Raw genomic sequence first — 18,495 nt, 5'->3', positions numbered from 1 at the left:
ATACATATTGTCACAGCAGCACAACTGTGTGCCAGTGAATGCATAGCTGGCTATCCCTCCATAAAGTTGTCTAGCAGTTCCTGCTCTGTTTTACCTTGCAGTGGTATTTACAGTCTGTACTAGAAATAAGAGCTCAGCAGTGGGGTGGTTTGTGGAAATTGAAGAATTCGACCTCTTGTGAGGCTCTGCTGTTAACAGCACAGTGTAGTAAAGCATTTTGTGTAGTAAGTACTTTTTTTCCTGTGCCTTCTAACGAAGGCTACGCACTTTGAATACATGGGTGAAACAGCAAAAACATAGCGGGCTTTTTGTTTCTGAGATAAAGGGTTTCTCATCTTGAATACAAATGTTTTGGCTTTGGTTACATGATGACAAGCCATTTCTTTACATGGGATCTCTATTTTGATCACTGCTGATGAAAAAAATAACACTCAAATTGTGGCCTGAGTGAAGAAGAAAAGGTTAAATCAGTAAAATGCTTTTGTCCAGGAGAACTGGGTCTATGCTTGCTTCTGCCATGAAAGTTTTCAGCTAGGCTTGGCGTGCTGTGACCACCATAAAAAACTTCGTGCGTAAGGTGCCCCTTTTTCTTCTGGCTGCATGAGTGGAGATAATCTGTTCTGTGGAAGTCCTGTCCTCTTGCAGCTGCTGCTCGTAGCAACTGTATTTAAAGATTAAGATGGCACATTCTTTGACAAATGGTATTCGCTGTCTTAAATTGAACATCCAGTCATTACATGCTTCTGGTATTTTTTTGTTTGCTTTCTCAATTGTAAAACAAAGTTACTCTTCCAGTTTTACCCTATTGTTGTTGTGTGAGGGTATCAAGACAAGGAGTTCCACAAGCAGGGTAGGTACTTGGTTTGCTACGGAGTTCACACTGTCTGCCTGAGATCAGCTGTAGGGTAGCAGGTTGGATGGAAACAAATGTGTTGTAACAGATCCAGATTTTTCTGCTGATTCTCAAGCTGGCTGTGGCAGGTGACCTTCATCTGCCCACTTTCCCTTCACTCTGCCCACTTTCATCACATTCAGTCTTAATGCATTTCTGATGTCAAGATTTTGGATTTAGTATTGTCATCAGGCTCACAGAACCTGATTTTGTGTCTCTGCAGATGTTTACTTTTATAGTTTTTAAGTTTCTCTTTAGCAAAAAGAAAAAAAACCAAAGGGAGAAAGAATATGGATTAAATGTATTATTACTCTGTCCTTCTCTAAAACTGACATACTTCTTGCTCAATCCTCTGTCTTCCAAAGAAAACTGTCAGAAGAGTAACACCAGCAGAGGGTTTGTTTCAAAGAGAAAACTAGGTGAGTTTTGAAAAAGTATTCTTGTGTATCAGTCAACAGGTACCTTCTGCAAATGCACGAGATTAAATGTTACATGCTACCTTGTATGCCCATCTTTTTAAGCAGGTCAGCTATGGAAAGAAATTTCTAATGGTGTGAAGTATACCTTCTTGTTTAAATATGAGGGGAAAGATAAATGTATCTACCAGAGGTAGCAGGACAAGGAATGCATGTTTGGTTTTTATAAATGTTTTATTTAAAAATTAGATTGAAAGAGTTTTAGTGCAACTTGTCTTGTTTTCTGTCGAAGTTAATGAAACCAAGTACACTTTTGGTATTGCTTTTGTATAAAGGTACTGTAAAAGGAAAGAGACAGTCACAGTCTGAAGCATGTAATTCAGTTGTTTGATAAGGTCTAAGAGCTCAAAAACATCTTACGTGACACGTCTTCAAACAGCTTATTTCAATTTTTTTTCCTCTTAGGAAATGTGAAAAAAAGCATAACTGCAACCTCTTCAGTAAAGGAAAACAAAAAGGAAAACAATTAGAGGTGACAAAATTAAGTCTGAAAAATGCTAGGCAGTATGAATTGCTCATCCTGACTTGCTGTGCAATGGAAGGTGCCCATCTTGAGTTCTTAAAAGTTTAACAGTCTTTTAATAGGTGTTTATGTGTCCCAATATCACATTATTTCTTGTTGTGAGATACCTGATTTACTAACCTAGTATAATCCAACCCTAATGAAAATAATTGTGGTGATTTTTAAGCAGTTTCAGCTTTTGTGGTCACTTAACAGACAGACCAGAAACGTTATTGCTGGGATATCTTGTGGGTCAGACTTTCAATTCTATAAATCACTGTAATTTTCCAGATTTTGAAGCCAATAAGCCATTTTAAAGATCAGTTATATAAATTGGAGGTCTGGCATAACAGTTTTTCTTGGCTCTGTGCCTAATCTCACAACTGCAGTGCAGTTTAATTCTTGCCCTGCTGTCCATTCCCACCTCCTCCATGCTTCAGGAAAGTAGACCTTTTTATTACAGCCCCCTACTCCTAGACTTTCAAGGTAAGTGCTGAAATCTTCATTTCACGCTTGGGTTTGACTTCCTTTCCTCTCTTTTACTGTGTGAAAATTACTTTGGTAGTTTGTGTTTAAATTTACTACCTGGATACTCGGTTTCATGTAGTTAGTATACTCTGCTTAAGCCTTGAAGTCAGCTAGTGTACCAAAGCCAAAGGTAAATGGAAAGTACGGTGAGGTGAGTGCTCATGTGCCAAAGTGCACTGTTGGCTTAGGTTTTAGCTCTAAGTAGTTCCTGTGTTGACTCGTATGTTTAGTTAGTGACACTATTCAAAGGAGTACAGTGGTGGGATCAAACCTGGTTCCTGAGAAGTCTTGTCCCTTGGTCAGAACTTTTTCTAGCATGCAAGGTTTGGAAAAATGTTAGGTGGAAAATACCCAGGCCTCTGATGCGTAGGTTTGTTGATGGAGAAAGTATTCCCTTGTCTGTAAGCCTTCTGATTTGCTTTTAACCAAAAGTCTGGTGATTAGGCCATCTCAAATGCATTTATGTTCTTGTTTGGGTTCCAAGCATATGTTCTACTCCTGCAATTTTCTTTGTTTCTGTTGTGCATTTTCTTTTAAGGCATTTCTCTTAAGGTGTATAGAGGCTCACAGCTGGATCTGTCCATTTCCACTCCCACAGTTAAAGAACTTTGTTCTCTGGAGCTTTCCTGTACATGGGGATAAGTATGTATCTGTGCTCATTAGATCACCTGCTGGAAGCAAAGCAAGACCCAGTCCCATCACATGTTTCCTGGAGTTAATTTGGAGGAGCTGTAGAGGCTGTGGTGGGGGTGTGTGTGTGCACTTTTGGGAACCGGAAGCACAAGGGGCTGGAAACTGGGATGATGGCATCAGCAGTGGGTAAACGTTACAGATACATAAATTAGTGTCAGCTTGGCCTGTAGGGTTGTAAGTTATGTGTAGTAGTTGCTTCTCCTATACTAATTCCCACAACTATCTAGAGCCAACATATATGGCCTTGCACTCTGTAGGCAGACAGCAACTGTTTTGGTTCCTCTCCTAGAACGAGTTTCCCCCCACCCGGCTATTTGCCCAGGCTTGGTGGCGGATAAAAACTGCAATCCAGATGGAATCTATTTGCAATAAAATACAGTTGCAAAGTGTAGTGAATGCTAATCTTTCCAGATATTGAAACACCTGTCTTGAACACCTTTTCATATTTTTTTTCACGCACTAATGGGGTATATGTTTTTGTTCAAGTTACTTGGCAAAAGTCATGGTTCAAATACATCCAAATGGATGAGCATTTACTGCAGACAAGCATGAGCTGCTTCCTAATAGCAGTAATTAGTCGGCAGTTACCTGTTATCCTAAATTGAAAGCTTTGCCACATTTTTGTCTGAAATTAATGGTTGCAGACAGAAACCTCTCAGAGAGTAGCTTATGCCCCATGAGTTCTGAAACACCATTAGAAAGGAAACTCATCGTCATTCTCATCTGTGTTCTGCCTCTGTCCCTGTTGAAAGTTACTGGAATACAGAAAACAAGCTTTCATTTACTAACATTTTTTTATTTCTTGAATGGCAAGAGGTAGCCCAATCTGCTTTGCTTTGTTTTCCTTTATCATTTCTTCAGTTTTACCTTTACAAAGTAACAGAATGATGCACACTTCTGAGTGAAATGGATAAATAATACATTGGTACCAGCTCTTAACTGTAGTGCTGGATTGAGAAAAGGAAGTTATTAGATAACATTAAAGATCCATGATTTAAACCAGGGGTCCTCACGCTTTTTAACCAGGGGGCCGGCGCGCAGATGCAGTGGCAGGCCGTCATCTGCGGCTGCTTGGTTCCCCCCCCCCAGCCCCTGGCGGGGGGGACAGGGGGTTTCTGTAAATACCGGGGGCCGGATTGAGGACCCTGGGGGGCTGTATCCAGCCCGCGGGCCGTAGTTTGAGGACCCCTGATTTAAACATTGCTTGTAACTGTGTGCTTAGGTGCATACTAGGAGGAGCTGTACAGTGGTATGTGTTTTAAAAGCAGAAATACAGCCATCGGAATGGTTGGTATGTTTCTGTTGGAGTCAGTGGAATCAATTACCTCTTACGGCTGCCTGGAACCCCAGTGTGTCCATGGCATTGGAAACGTATCTAAACCCACCAAACTTCAAATGCCTCATTTCACCATACACAGGGGCGCAGATGATTTGTATTAAACACCCAGTATGCTACTTAAATGCTCAAGGGAAGCATGGTTTCCATGATAGGGGGAATGGATGTCAATATTTCGTATGTGAGGAGATTGAAACAGAAGGTTCAAAGCCATGATAACTTCTGCGTCCACCATGAAAGTAAAGTGCTGGCCCTCCTTGCCAAAAGGCTCTACTGACAGGAGATTGAGAGATACTAACGTGTGCATGTGTGCATGCAAGTATTTTCATGGCTGCCTTCAAGCCTAACAGTTTACCTCTGCTGTTTATTGCTGAACTGTTAAATTCAGATGATGGTAATACAGCTTTACAAATTTGTGAACTTGTCAGTGTATCAAGTAATTCTTTTGAGCAGCCTTTGAAAACCACTGTCATCAGCACCACTAAGATAAAGCGAAATGTCAACAATTTCTTGTAAACGAGACGGTGCAGTCTGTGGTGCTAATAAAACCCTGGCTGGGATGGTATCAAGGGAATATATAGAAAAAGCTGTCAAGGTATTGTGGTTCCAGGAGAAACAAACTGAGTCATACTTCTTCACTGAAGAAGGTGAAATGTAATAATAATACCAATAAGTAAGCACACCTGCTGTGCATAGTAAATAAACCTCCAAGTCTTTTGAGAAAAACGGTAGTATCCACACTCATTTGGTAGTAAAAATTTGTTTGAAAACAGTGGTTTAAATGGAGTACTGAGGTGAAAGGTGTGCAAAAGTTAGATGTGTTGTCTGGGAAATAGCACTGTGGTGGTGCTAATTGAGAAATGTGAATGGTGCCAGAGCATTTAACATGACAGGGAGAAACAGCTCTGCAGGCTGTGCAATGCAGAGTGCTTTGCCCCCCTTTGAAAAGCTGATGCTTTATTCCAGATGTTGTAGTGTAAGTTAATTGCCTTCTCTGTTGTTCTCTATCATCCCTCTCGTGTGTGCGCTTTTTAAAGAAGAGCCAGGATGGTAGCCATGGTTAAATCCAAGAAAACAAAAGCACATTTTTTCATGTTTATTACAAGACATAGTACCTTTGCTATAGTAAAAAAATGCAAAGTCCACCTGCTGTCTTTGTTTGCAGCAGAAGCACAGCAAGATGTAGCGTTGTTTATACTAAATGCAAGCCTTCAAGCATGAGGCTCAAAGTCCCCTGATTACTGACAAACACCGGGAGCCCCCCTCCTTCCCTGTGGCCCTGGGCCCCTGAGGAACGCTGCGCAGGGACTACTTGGCATTGCTGATTTTCTCGTGTCTGTCATAACCGTGGCCTCTTGGGATGATGTGGTCATCTTCTGTTCGCACTGTTGAGCAGTGACTGACTCGTAGGAGTGCGTGACTTAGTGGGTAGCCTTGATAACCAATGTGAAACTGTTGCTGTTGTTGCTGTTAGGCCTTGCTAGGATACGTCCCTGGCTGTTGTGTATTCATGCTGTTTGGTCTGTTACACTGTGCGATATAGCTGAGCATGATTAAACCATCAGAATAATGCCAGGACAGTCGGTTTCTGGTAGTTGGCTTCATTCAAGAAGAAACTTTTTAAAAGAGCATCCCTTCTCTTTTGAAGAGAGCACTAATAGGGGAAGAGACTAACTGAGCACTGTATAAATAAAAATAAAGTAGGCAACTAGAAAAATAATTACTTTTAGAGAAAGCCTGGAATGCTTCTTCAGAACCTGATACAGCTTCACACTTTGTACAATGAAAGTTTTTAAAGCCTGTTAAATAGGGAAATGACTTGTAAAGCCCAATTTCAGGTATCTTAATTCTCCTAAGTATATAGCAAGACTTTCATTTCCATTTAGGTATCTAAATCTAAGGCAAAACCACTTCTGTTTTCATTGTTCTTTTTTCTTGAAACTTGTAATAAAATATAATCCGGTGAAATACTACCCTTGTGATTTGAGTCTTGCAGAATATGTTGCTAGCAGAAATACGATTTTCCTAGGAGTGATCAAAGTAGTAGAAAGAATATTCTACTAGTTTTGTGCTAACTTTTTAGAATATTTTCAGGAGCCTGATGCCATAAGCTGTTGTAGTCTTTCATCACTTCTGGGGTGTTTTTTCACATTCTCAGATGTCTAGTTCTTCAGCAAGCAGCAAGTCATAAAGGGAAGTAGGTGGGGGCTATCCTTTAAGCATTTACTTCTGGTAAGCTACTGGAGAAGAAACCAAGGCCCGCTGATGGCAGGCACAGCCAACCAGTGCACACAGAGAATTGTCTTCCTTCATCCTGCCCCATTCACCATCACATCCCCCCCCCCCAAAAAAAAAAAATATCTTGGCCTTGATGCTGAGAATTTCCCAGCAAAATACTGTGAACTGACATAGCCAAGTTGATTGCTTTTGTGTAGCTAAGAACAGATGGATAGTGGATGCACACATACAAATTATTTTTGAAGAGGCTTTCCATGTGACTAATTGACTTTCCTTTGTTTATTAGCTTGTTTTTGTTATCCTTTTTTAACTTTATGAGCTTGCCAATATCTGGGAGTGATCATTCATGTGAAAGGAAGAGGAAAAATAATCACAGGTTTTTTTAAAGCACGCTGTATTTGTAGCTTAGGTGAGAGAAAGACAGAGAGCAGCTTTCTTCAGTGTTGAAAGGCATATGGTGTCTAATGCTCTTGATCAAAATTTGTATGTCTTATACTTGGCATGTCTAGTTTAAATGTCTAGCTAGCCAAGTCTAGATGTCCCTTAACCTGGAGATCAGAAACATACTGGGTTTTACAAATCCACCTCACTCTTGCAGTTGAAAACGGTGTATGTGTAGCATTTATTTCATGTTCTTAAATAAGTGGTAAGAAAAATAAAAACAGAAGAAATATACTGTTCAGAAAGGAGTAACTAAAAACAAAGTTGGAAATTTCAGACATACTGAAATTAGATTTCCAGGGGGAAACCAGAGTGGCAATGGTGAGATTTCTGAATCAGTTCTTAGAAATCAAGAAAAATTAAGAGAAGAATCCAGTGGGTTTGTGCTCTTTTTTCAGTCTTTCTCCCATGTAAATGGAAACAGATGACCCGTTATGCAGACTATTCTGCAAGGTAGTTTTGCCACATCCATTTGTATAACCTGCCTGGGCTTCCCCCAGTGGAGAGCTTCACTATTATCTTAAATCTGCAATGTGTTTCTGGAGGCCACATATTTGGGGTAGAAGGGAACAGGGGATTCATTCATGTTTGAAAGACTGAAGTAGAGTTAGCTTTCTCCTAGTAGTCAGGCTTGAGACATACAAGTTTTTTATCATTATTTCTTAACTTCTTCTTAATATCCTATTAAGAAATATCATACTGCCCTCCTTTTTGCTCTGAGTTTGCTTTCAAAGTTGTAGTAGGCAACATATTATAAAATGAAATATGAGAGGTTTGACCCTCAAAACGAGGTAAAGGAGAGCAGTTGTTAACTTCACCTAAAAGGCTGTTCAAGCATATGCAATGCTATGAAAAAGATGCAAAACCACTTGTGTATGAAGGTGACAAAAAGTCACCACATGTTTGAATATCTAAAGATCATTTATTCATTAGTAGTAAATTTCAAGTAGATCAGATTAACAAACCTGAAACCTTGCCACAGCTGGGCACTGAGTTAGGAAGCATTCAAAAGAACGGTAGCAGTACCCAAGAGTACAGTTTTTGGCTTGTTGCCTATATCATTCAGAACTAAGAGTGATTCCAGAAAATCCTTAACCTATTAAGCCACCCAATGCATTTGATAGTCAGCTTCAGTATTTTCTCCTGTCGTCCAAGGCTGTGGATTTTAGGCGGCTGTATGAATTTAAAGCACCATGATGGACAACAATATTTAGCCCAGTAGTTTGGGATTTCTTTGTGAGCATAGGGATGCATGTGTTGCCATCCTAGTACACATCAGTACCATGGGTCTTTTATGGAGGCCTTGCGCATCAACTGTACAGTGATGCTGGTAGCGTAGCACATCTGAGCTGAGCTTGCTGTGCTGGAGATAAAACCCCAAAGACAAAAATCAGCTAAGCATGAGCTGCAGCATCAACGTGTCAACTGTCTCTGTCCTGTCCTTTGTGAAAACAGACAACTCTGCATGGTTCTTGTTCAGGTGGCTTTTCCATTCACCACAAAACTTTTAACAACAGAACAAAAAACTCGGCAGTCAGTGTAGACAATTTCACATCACTTTAGCACTTGCCTGTCTTTCACAGAGGAATACTGAGGTAGTCCACAGTGAACCTCTGGATAAGATGTCTCCTGGGTGAGTGAGTCCTGAGGAGCTCTTTTGCTTCTGTGTGCATATCAACTGAATGCATTTTGAGCTAATTTGAGCTGCTTTCAAAATAAAAATTGATTTGTTGACAGTTGCTTGGAGCAAGCATGTTTGGAGTGTTATTCAGCTGTCAAAATAGGGTATTGCTGATGGGGATTCTTTTTCCATCCCTGTGCAAAAGGAGGAGCTCCAGTCTTGCTAGTTTTCTCCTGCATTGCTAATGTTGACTTTTGGGGGGGGTTTAGCATTTCTGACTTCTTACTTGTTGGGATGTTTCAGAGCCCCTGATTCTTTCTTTTTTATTTAAAGGGAGGGAAGAAGACAGAGAAACAGGTAACTTCTTGTCCTTACAGAGTTTCTGAACAGAGTGTTCTCTGTTGTTATCCTGAAATAATTTTGTTGCTGACACAACATTATAATTTTTTTTATTTAGTGATGATAAGGTAGTAGAAGAACAACCAGAGGAAGATGAGGATCTAACTGTTGTGGAAGATGAAGATGCTGATGACGATGATGATGATGGTGATGAAATTGAAGAAGAGACAGAGGAAGAGTACGAGGAGGCAACTGAAAGAACTACCAGTATTGCAACTACTACTACCACAACTACAGAGTCTGTGGAAGAGGTTGTCAGAGGTAAATTTGTGGGCATTTAGCTTGGGGCTGGAAAGCTGATCCTGCTGCTTTGCATGTTTGCCCTTTACAACAAAAAATGTTCCAAACAGCAAAATATTTTAAGTTGCAGCATTATTATGCTTTGGCTTCTGTAATATGCATGTTGGATCCCCTCCCCCTTCCCATTACAAATATTCTTGGGAGGTGTCTATGAAGTGTGGTTGTGGATGATGTGGATGGAAGCAGAAGGGTTGGTTTAATTTTAAAGGGACGTTAAATAAAATTTTACTGCCATGCTTGGCAAATAACGCTGGAAGAGTATGTGTGTGGGTTATCATGTGCATGTGCTGCAGAAGGATGGAGAGTGTCGGTTCAGAGCAGAAGGTAGCACTAGCTGGTTTGGTGTCTTCTATTAACAACAGTGATTAGTCATTTTGTGTGATTTCTGTTAGATACCTGTTTCCAGTATTTCTCTGTGAGCTAGTAATTCAGTAAAACTAGGTGAATTTAGAGATAATTATGTAGAAAAGTGAATTTAACTAATGAGTTGTATTGAACAGGGGAGGAGGAAATAGGAATGCATTGCCCAGAAAAGAAATCATGAAGGGAGAAAGAATTCTTAATTTCTAAAATGTGTTTTTCATGATATTTTGTAGCTATTAACATAACGGCATTTTAAGCTTTGAATTTTACCCTAGTCGATGGACACCATAGTAACATGCTTTTAAATACCACATTTCTCCTGTGATACATATTTGAATAAATTGTCCTTATATGTCTATTTTAATAAGTACAATTTGATACGGTGTAAATCTTAGTAAGATAGATGCTGTGTTTTCTACAGTGCTTACATCTTTCCCAGTAAGTGCTGGAGATTATGACAGAAAATGAGATTAAAGGCTACAGTTGAAAAGAAAGGAGTTGGGACTTGCAGGAGGCAGAGGAAAAATGGCAGCGATTGGGGCAGTCATGAAACCAGACAGAAAATAACCACCCTGGCTCCTTTCCTCTCCCCTTGCTTTCCCACCCACCCCCTGCCTCTGGGGGTGCTTTGACGGAAGTGTCAGCAGAGTCTCCCATTTCACATGTGATTCTCTAGAACTGTTGTGCCAGTGTTTGGTGGAGCGGGTGTGGAGCAGAGGGCTGCCAGCCACGGTGCATCACACACGCTGGGGACAGAAGGATGCCCAGGGCGGGCTTCGGATGCTACTTCATTTAGGTTTTTCTGTTAGGTCTACGTGCAGATAAGCTCGCTAATCAAAAGCGCTAATGCTTTGCTGAAATCACTTGCAAATGTTTCTTTCTAAGGCTGGCAATGCAGTCTTGTGCATTTCTGTCTTATATAACTGTGTTGAGTGCTTTGCTCAGTTATGGGAGAGCCATTCAGTGAGGAGGGGGCGGAAGGAGATTATGTTTAGATCTTTAAACCAATTAAATATATTTCCATATGTGAGCTTTCACCACCTGGGGATAAAACGCCCTGTTCTTGCTGGTAAATGAATACTGAGAGAGAATTTTAAAAAAAAAAAAAAAAAAGTAGTACACTTGACTTTAATGGGATTTTGGATGAGTGGAAATAAGGACAAATTAGGTAGAACGTGTTTCTTTTACTGAGGTTGACATTTCAAAGAGGTTAAGATGTTTAGCCTTCAGGAGAGTTGTGTGGAATAATATGAATGTAAAATACAAAAGAGATGAGGCAAACTATTGAAGCCACCTTTTAAAAATCCTTTAGAAATGTATATGCTTGTAGCTGATAATGAAATGCTATTGTGCTGTTTTTCCCCCAGTCTGAAATTTCCCACCTTGGCTGACTGTGAGTGAAATAGGTGTTTCTGCAAGGGAGGTGAGGGCAGTCTGTTGCCGATACAAGTGTTCAGCACGGTTCTGCCACAGCCCTTTGGACTTTCTGACCTCCAGCCCTCCTGGGGCACAGGGGGTACAGAGACAGTCCCTGAATGTGTGTAACTGGTGTCTGACAGAGCTGCACTATCCAAAATGCTTGCTTAGTTCTAAATGTAGAAGTGTCCAGATAACTTACGGCCTTGGCCCTTGCTTTTACTTCCCTTGCTGTACTTGAGAGGAAGCTTCCTACAGGGTCCCTGTGCTCCTGATCCAGCCAGCAGATCCAGCATAGGAACTTTTGTGGTGAGCATCTGCTGTTGTCCTGCTGTTGCAAACAGAAAAGTTTGTCGCTGTCAGTGAATATGAAAGAGGCAGAGGTACCTTGTAGACAATGTATGTATTAAGAAGTGGTCCATTCTGTGGAGACACCTTGAAGGCCTCTCCAGATGGATTTAAGTGTCGGAGCTTCATTCTTAGGGACGTGAGCTCTGTTCAGGCTACTTTTCCCAAGCATTAGCCAGTGCAGCTCATACAATGTAGCCTAGGATGCTCTTCACAGACACTTTACAGCCAGTTTTATGTACGCTTTGTGAAGCTGTAGCTAATATTATGTCATTAGCATGAAAGAGCACAGAGAGCGGGTTTGCCCAGTTTGAGAGGAGTTGCTTTTCACATGTGAAATCAACAAAGAACAACGTACAGTAGGATGTAATTGTGGGCTGGTACTGAGCGCTTTCTCTCCCAAATCAGTGAAATTATTGCCATCAACCATAAATAATTGAAAAGCATAAGTGTAATGTTATACTTTAAAGGCACTTGAGCTATTGTAGAATCAATTTTTCAGGCAATTTTATTTCTATACGTATTTCAATGAATCGTGATCAAAATAGCAATAGTAAATCCACTTGCAAACTTATTTTCAGTGAAAAGGAAGTTAGTCTTGCCTCAAGAATGAGAGAGGTCATTGGCGGGAGGACAATCTTTTCATTCAGTTTCTGCAGTAACCATATTTTTACAAGCTATAGTGTTTGTTAGAAAATGTGAATAAACTTTCCGTAGCATAAAATACTATGCCAGTATTCACTTTCCTACCTTTTGTGAGGGACCATCTTTACTCTCACGTCATAGAGCAGCAGACCCAGTTTAAATGTTCAGATATGCTCTTGCTGGGTTTTTCATGTTAAATCCAGCAGGTTGTGGGTCTGAGGTTACAGGGATCCAGATGGTGAGATTACTGTCATCTACATTTTTCGCCTTCAGTCACTGGAAGATATTATCACCAAATTTGTGCTGAAGAAAGTATGGCTCATTTATGAAGCCCTGCAGGGAGACTGTGGCTCTTGCCTTTTCTCTCTGCGAGGAGCAAGGGAGGTACTCTGCTGGCCAGGATTTAAGCAAGGAAGCAGTTTGATTTCTGCTGTCATCATTGCAGTGTCACGGGTTGCAGAGCTGCTCCTGAGGCATCCAGGCTCCAGGTGATTCATCCAGCATGTGACTGAAGCAAGCAGGAGCGCTGCTCCCTCCTCATGTGCAATTGTTTGTGATTTTGTTTCTGTTCTCCTTCAGCACAGTAGGTGACAGGAAAAATCAGTCTCTCTTGGCGTACAACAAAGACTAAGCAATTTCAGCTTAGTGCTTCCCGTCAACATAGCAGTCAATCGGGTCTCATTTAAAGGAGAGCAGCAGGGTCAGCGCAGCAGCCTGGCAGAAAACATTTGGCAGCTTTTTTGCATACCTATCAGCAGATGCGGGCAATTCAGCAGCATAAGCTTGACCTGCCTCATCTAGCGTATAATGTTGCCCTTTAGCAGTTGGTTTTGCTTTCCCTAATTCAGCTGGATTTCTTTAAACAGTTAGGAAAGAATTTAAGCAGTGCTGCTTGCCGTGACATTTTAACTGTGTTTACAATCTGGAGTTGCAAGCAAGAGGCCATATGCTGGTTTCCCAGCGAGAGAAAAGTAACCTAATGTTTGTATGGTAGCTCTTAGTTTTATTGATCCTAGCATAAGGTCTTTTTGCTGAAGATTTTTATGTCTAAAAGGCTTTAGATCCATTCAGTGACAGCTACCATCTACCCTAAGGCAAGGGAGGGTAACGCTGGTTGCTAGACCTATCAGCTGTAAATTTTGGAATAATATTAGTAGTATATGCTAGATTAATTGGGCTTTTCTCCACCTTCCATAGCTTTGCCTTGCTTTCTTCTTTGAAAGGTTATTATCTTTCCTTTGAAATAGTAGTTCCCTGTTCTTCATTTGCTTCAAGACTGTGCAGTATGCTTTAGTTGGAAAGTGATACTGTGTGATTGTATTCCATATTAAGAAAACATAGGTAGGTTGCTATATGATTAAGTATGCATTGTGGTAACTGCTGGTTTTTTGTTAGATCTTCATTAAGAATGATAATCTACTTAACATATGAACAGGAGCTGATAAATTTAACCTAATGGATTTGCATTAAAGTAACTGATAGCTTTTAATTAGACATTACAATTTAAAGCATAGCTATTCCACTGTAATACAATACTTAAAAATACGTTGCAATTAGAAGAAATGTTTTTTTTATGATCTAGTAATCTTGTTGATGGAAAAGCAGTCAGTATATTATTACTATTTTGGGTCAAGGGCAAAAGTACTGAAATACTAAATACAGTAATAGTTCTGTTTTATGTAAGGTTGGAGGGTGGAGAGTGGTTTCATTTGAAAGATATGTTGCCAGAAGAAATCCCCCAAGAATCTGTTTCTCTACAGAAAATGTTATTTTACTATATTGAAGCAATAATTAGTTGAATATTTTGGTTTGCTGTGTAAAAAGACTGGAATGCACTTTCGGCCTAATCCTCATATTCACTGTCTGGCCCTGTTAGCATAATCATGATGTTATGTGGAAATGATACCTTTTCTAAAATACACTTAAATTAATGAAATTTGTTTGACCTACATTTAAAATCAAACCAGGCTTTTTGTTTGGGTTCTGGCTGTCGGGAGTAACTGTATGGCACCTTGTCTAAAAATTTAGTTATGTTGTGCACAAATAAATAGAAAATGTATTTTCACATACTTGTTCCACTAAGAATTGTAAGGCTTTGTATTCTAGCCAAGTATACAATTAATTTTTTCTTGTATTCCAAATATTTCCCTCCAGTAACTAAAGAATAAACATTAGAGAGAGAAATTAAATCTTAATTGCTGAGGATGGCAATTACAATTTTAGGGTATTTAACAGTTTTAGAAGAGCTGTTCTTCAGTTTTGCATTTAGAAGTCATCATTTTGCTCTTTTAACTTTCTCTGTAGGAAGTATCTTAGCAATTGTGTAGCTTGTACAAAACTTTATTCCGAGAGTATGTGCCAGATTCACAGCTGTCTTCTCCTAATTCCAAAAACCTCTTCTGAAATTAGCTTTTGTCGTTTGAAAACTGAAATTTGGCTGCCTGTCCTAACCATATATTCAGAATGAGGAAGTTCTGTTTCAATGAAATTATCTTTAAATATTCCCTTTTAATTCATTGAGCAAAACAGTATTGTGCCTTTTTGGAACACCAACAGTATAACTAAAAGGAAAACCATGCATTTACTCTTGTCTAATATTTCTCAACAAGTTAAAAAATGGAGACCAATATAGATATGTGTGTATTAATATCCTCAAACTATAGTTCTCAGCTCCTGAAGACACAGAAGCCAAAATAACGACAGTTGCAATATTTTATATACTAGCGCATGATAAAGTGGAGCATATACTTCATGATATATATTTGAGAGGTTTATTCCTTTGACCTCTCTTGCATTAATAGATTACTCTGTTTTTAGTGAAATATGAACGGTAAAATATAAGATTGTGATTCCATATACTTAAGCAGCTAAGTGGTTTAGGTCCTTGTTTAAGACTTGTTTGGGTCCACTGTGATTATGATACGCAGGTTGAACTAACAGCAGCAACACAGACAAAGCAAACACGTACCAGTGCTGGTGAGTTGGTTCATGCCACCGGTATGATTTATTTGTATGTACTTGACAATATCAACTTGAAACTTGAAGGGCTGGTAGTATAGAAAAAGTCAGTAATACAATGTGCTTTCCACTACTGTGGCTAAATTAAAGAACTTGTAGTATTTCTAAGCCAGCATGATGGTAACTTTCTACTGTATCATTAAGATAAAGAGGTTTTTCAGAAATGTAAACTAAATAGAGGACCCAGCAACTCCCAAGACAAGTCAGAGCTGGTAGTCTAACTCTTCCTGTTGGTCCTTTTTTTCCTTAAGTCTTTTCAAATTTAATTTCTGGTGTAAGGTTTGAGACTAACTGTGCCAGCATTTAAATGAGCTTAGTTCTCATGATCATGTAAATAAATTCAAATCCTGAAGAAAATACTGAGGAACCTTGATGTTTACAATGATAGAAATATGTAAATGTAGCTTTAATATTTCTTTTCCACATCAGAAGTTTAAATTTCAGTCTCCTCAACTGAAACTGTTGGTGTTCACAGAGTAAGTGTTAGTCCCATGTGAAAGAAGAAGCATGGAGTTGAGATTTTGGAATAAAGCAATTACAGTTTCACTTTGATTTAAAATAGTTTTTATTCAAGGAACAAAAAAGGAACAGTTTATATGGTAATGAAAAATTTTAAAAAAACACTCAGAACCATATTTTATATTTCCCTCTGTAAAAACTGATCATTGCGAGGATCTAAAGTGTTGGCACATAAATTCTAATTAGCTCGACTTTGAGGATTTTGTTAAATGGGTGTTTGTGGAAGTACTTTGTGTAAAGCCCCTATAAATCAATGTCCACATACTAGAAGACTGTGCATTAGTTCCTAGGGTGCTGAAGTCTGTGCTTTTCAAAGACAGAAGAACACAGACAGTGCTGGTGTTCAGTGTAACTGATTAGTTTTCAGTGTGTCGCTTTAACTATTAATTTAAAAGCAAAGCAAAAAGCTTTGCCACAGCACTGTCCTTCAGGGAATGATCTACCTGCTTGGTTAGAAATAGCTCCTTTGGCATCGAGAGGCTAGAATAAAGTATAACGTGCCTGGAATGAGGAAAGTTGAATTGTACTTTCCCGATTATCTCAGAAATAATTTGCTATATCTAAGGTTTTAGAGAAGGAGGGTATTGGCAACTGTAATCTTTGATTCAGGGCACAGAGAAGATGAGAGAAATTTTACTATTGAAGAAGGATGGTTTGAAAACTGTAAGCATCTGAAAACAGAATTTAGACAGCTTATGAACCTGGGTTGTGGCAAAGGCTTGTCCTCTAGTATTACCCAGTTTCATGGAGCCAAAGGCAAAAATGCGCCTTCAGAGGGGGGAGAGTGCGCATGTTCCTCAAAGCAAAGCTCACCAATAATGCTGTACTTGATAAAAATTATTTGTGGTATCAAGTAAAATTGAATTTCACAGTGGCAAAAAGTAACTCATCTTTTAATCAGTTTTCAGCAACAGGATTTATATATAAAGCAAAGACAGCTTTTAATTGTTTGATTAATCATTTAGCATTGTATACTGCCTGCCTGCTGCTAATACCTGTGAAAATACCATAGCTCGTCCATCATAACGCATTATCTGCTACACTGTAGCCATGTATGGGGAAATGGTATTTGGATTGATAGCCCAATAAAAGCTGTTGAATTTCCCATCTCCGCATGTCCTTTCCCCATCCTCTCAGAAGAGGTGGTACAGCTGAGGATCAAATGCAGTGGCTTTTTTCTGTAAGGACAAGTGATGAGGATATGGAGAGAGGACAGGGGGAGCAACAGCACTAACAGGAGCTATGGGACCATTTCCTAGGCATGGAAACTGGTTTAAAAATGTACTTTTACCCCAAAGCAGGGATGAAGCAATGGTACTCTGAGCACCCCACACAGAGACCAGGCGGTGGTGGATGGTCTTGGTGACACTGGGAAAGGGGTGACAGCACTGAGAATTTTCCTAGACTGGACCAGCAACACACTTCCCTCAAACGGAGCAACTGTGAAACAGTAATCCGAAGTATTTTTCCCCTCTCTTGCTTAATCTTCATTTAGGTCGTAAACTGTTCGCAGTAGACCATTTCTGTCTGCAGTGAAGTAATGATCATTTAGGTCTCCCCAACAGCAGTATGGTTGGCTGTACAGGCTGGAGGGAAGGATGTCCCTCCACTGCCCTGCACTGTCACCACCAGCCTGATGGGAGATGACAGATCAGGCAGGAGGCAGGTGTCTGGCCACAACGCTGGGCTGCAGAGCTTCAGGTTTGCTCTTTTTAATATGTTGCCCTGTGGTTTTCCTGAATGCTTGTTCAAGTGTATCTTCATGTGTATGTATGACTTTGGTTTCCAAAGAGCCAATTCCTTGTTATCATTATCATCAGTTATTTGATGGACAATTAGCTTTGCTTTTGCACATACAAAAAAAAAAAAAAAATCTCTGCTGCTATTTCTGGAGAGAGGTAACAATAGGAAATTTCATAAATATGTGAACCGTTCCCATCCTGATAGCGCTTAACAGTGCAAAAAAATAAGTCAGATGTTACAGCAGAAATAGCATTTTGAGGGAAACCTAGAAGGAGCTTACTGTGTGGGTAGAGGTCAGCCTGTAGTCAACATTAACTAAGGAAGACTGAGTTGTTGAGATCTTTGTGTCTTTTGAAATGACATTTCCTGTCAGCAAAATTTCTCTTGATTATACCTGTCTCTCTAACATAAAGAGTCACTATTCATCTCTAATTGACATTTGGCAGCTCTTCCAAGGCTGTGCAGAGTTGGATTTGTGTGGAGATTTGACTGTATACGTGGATGGCAGGGCTGGATTTGTTTTTAAAATAAATAGAAGTGCTTGTATACTAAATGTGGTCTATAATTAATCGTATGGTAGTATACAGTTAATTGTAATTAATGTGTTGTACAATTAAATATACTTGTTTTTTCTCTAAAGTTAAAAAAAAACCACCTGGTGTTCCTTTGCCCCTAATTGCTTCCCCCAGAACTGTGACATTTGTAGCACATCCCTGATGGTTGCGTATGCTTGGATCTGTTCCTCCTAGATCAAATGTATGCTCCCTAAAATTGATTCTTGACTTTATTTATGGATCCGATATGTGAATGTTAAACCCATGTAAAATTCTATCTGTATTATATATTTAAGGAAATGTGGGTATATACTGACTGCCAATGACAAGTGGAATAAAACCTATTTATAAAGAGCGGTGCTCCCGGGGAGAGTGAAGTGATGGATCAGGAGAGACTCTGAAAAACAGGATTCTTTGTAGCCAACATCTGAGAGCTGATGAGCATGCGGGGGATTCTCAGTGC

General features: G+C 39.6%; 1 protein-coding gene across 2 annotated transcripts in view; it reads left to right on the top strand.

The window, feature by feature from the left end:
• Nucleotides 1-18,495, top strand: part of APP (amyloid beta precursor protein) — a 229,123-nt gene that overhangs the window by 124,365 nt on the left and 86,263 nt on the right. For both annotated transcript variants that reach the window (XM_055801199.1, XM_055801198.1), the window contains exon 6: nucleotides 9,185-9,387. In XM_055801199.1, the coding sequence (XP_055657174.1) occupies nucleotides 9,185-9,387 (203 nt within the window). The remainder of the gene's footprint in view (nucleotides 1-9,184; nucleotides 9,388-18,495) is intronic.

Source organism: Falco peregrinus, chromosome 4 (genome assembly GCF_023634155.1).
Source record: "Falco peregrinus isolate bFalPer1 chromosome 4, bFalPer1.pri, whole genome shotgun sequence".
NCBI classification, from domain to species: Eukaryota; Metazoa; Chordata; class Aves; order Falconiformes; family Falconidae; genus Falco; species Falco peregrinus.
Note: the sequence above shows the minus strand (reverse complement) of the source record. Positions and strands in the feature narration are given on the sequence as shown.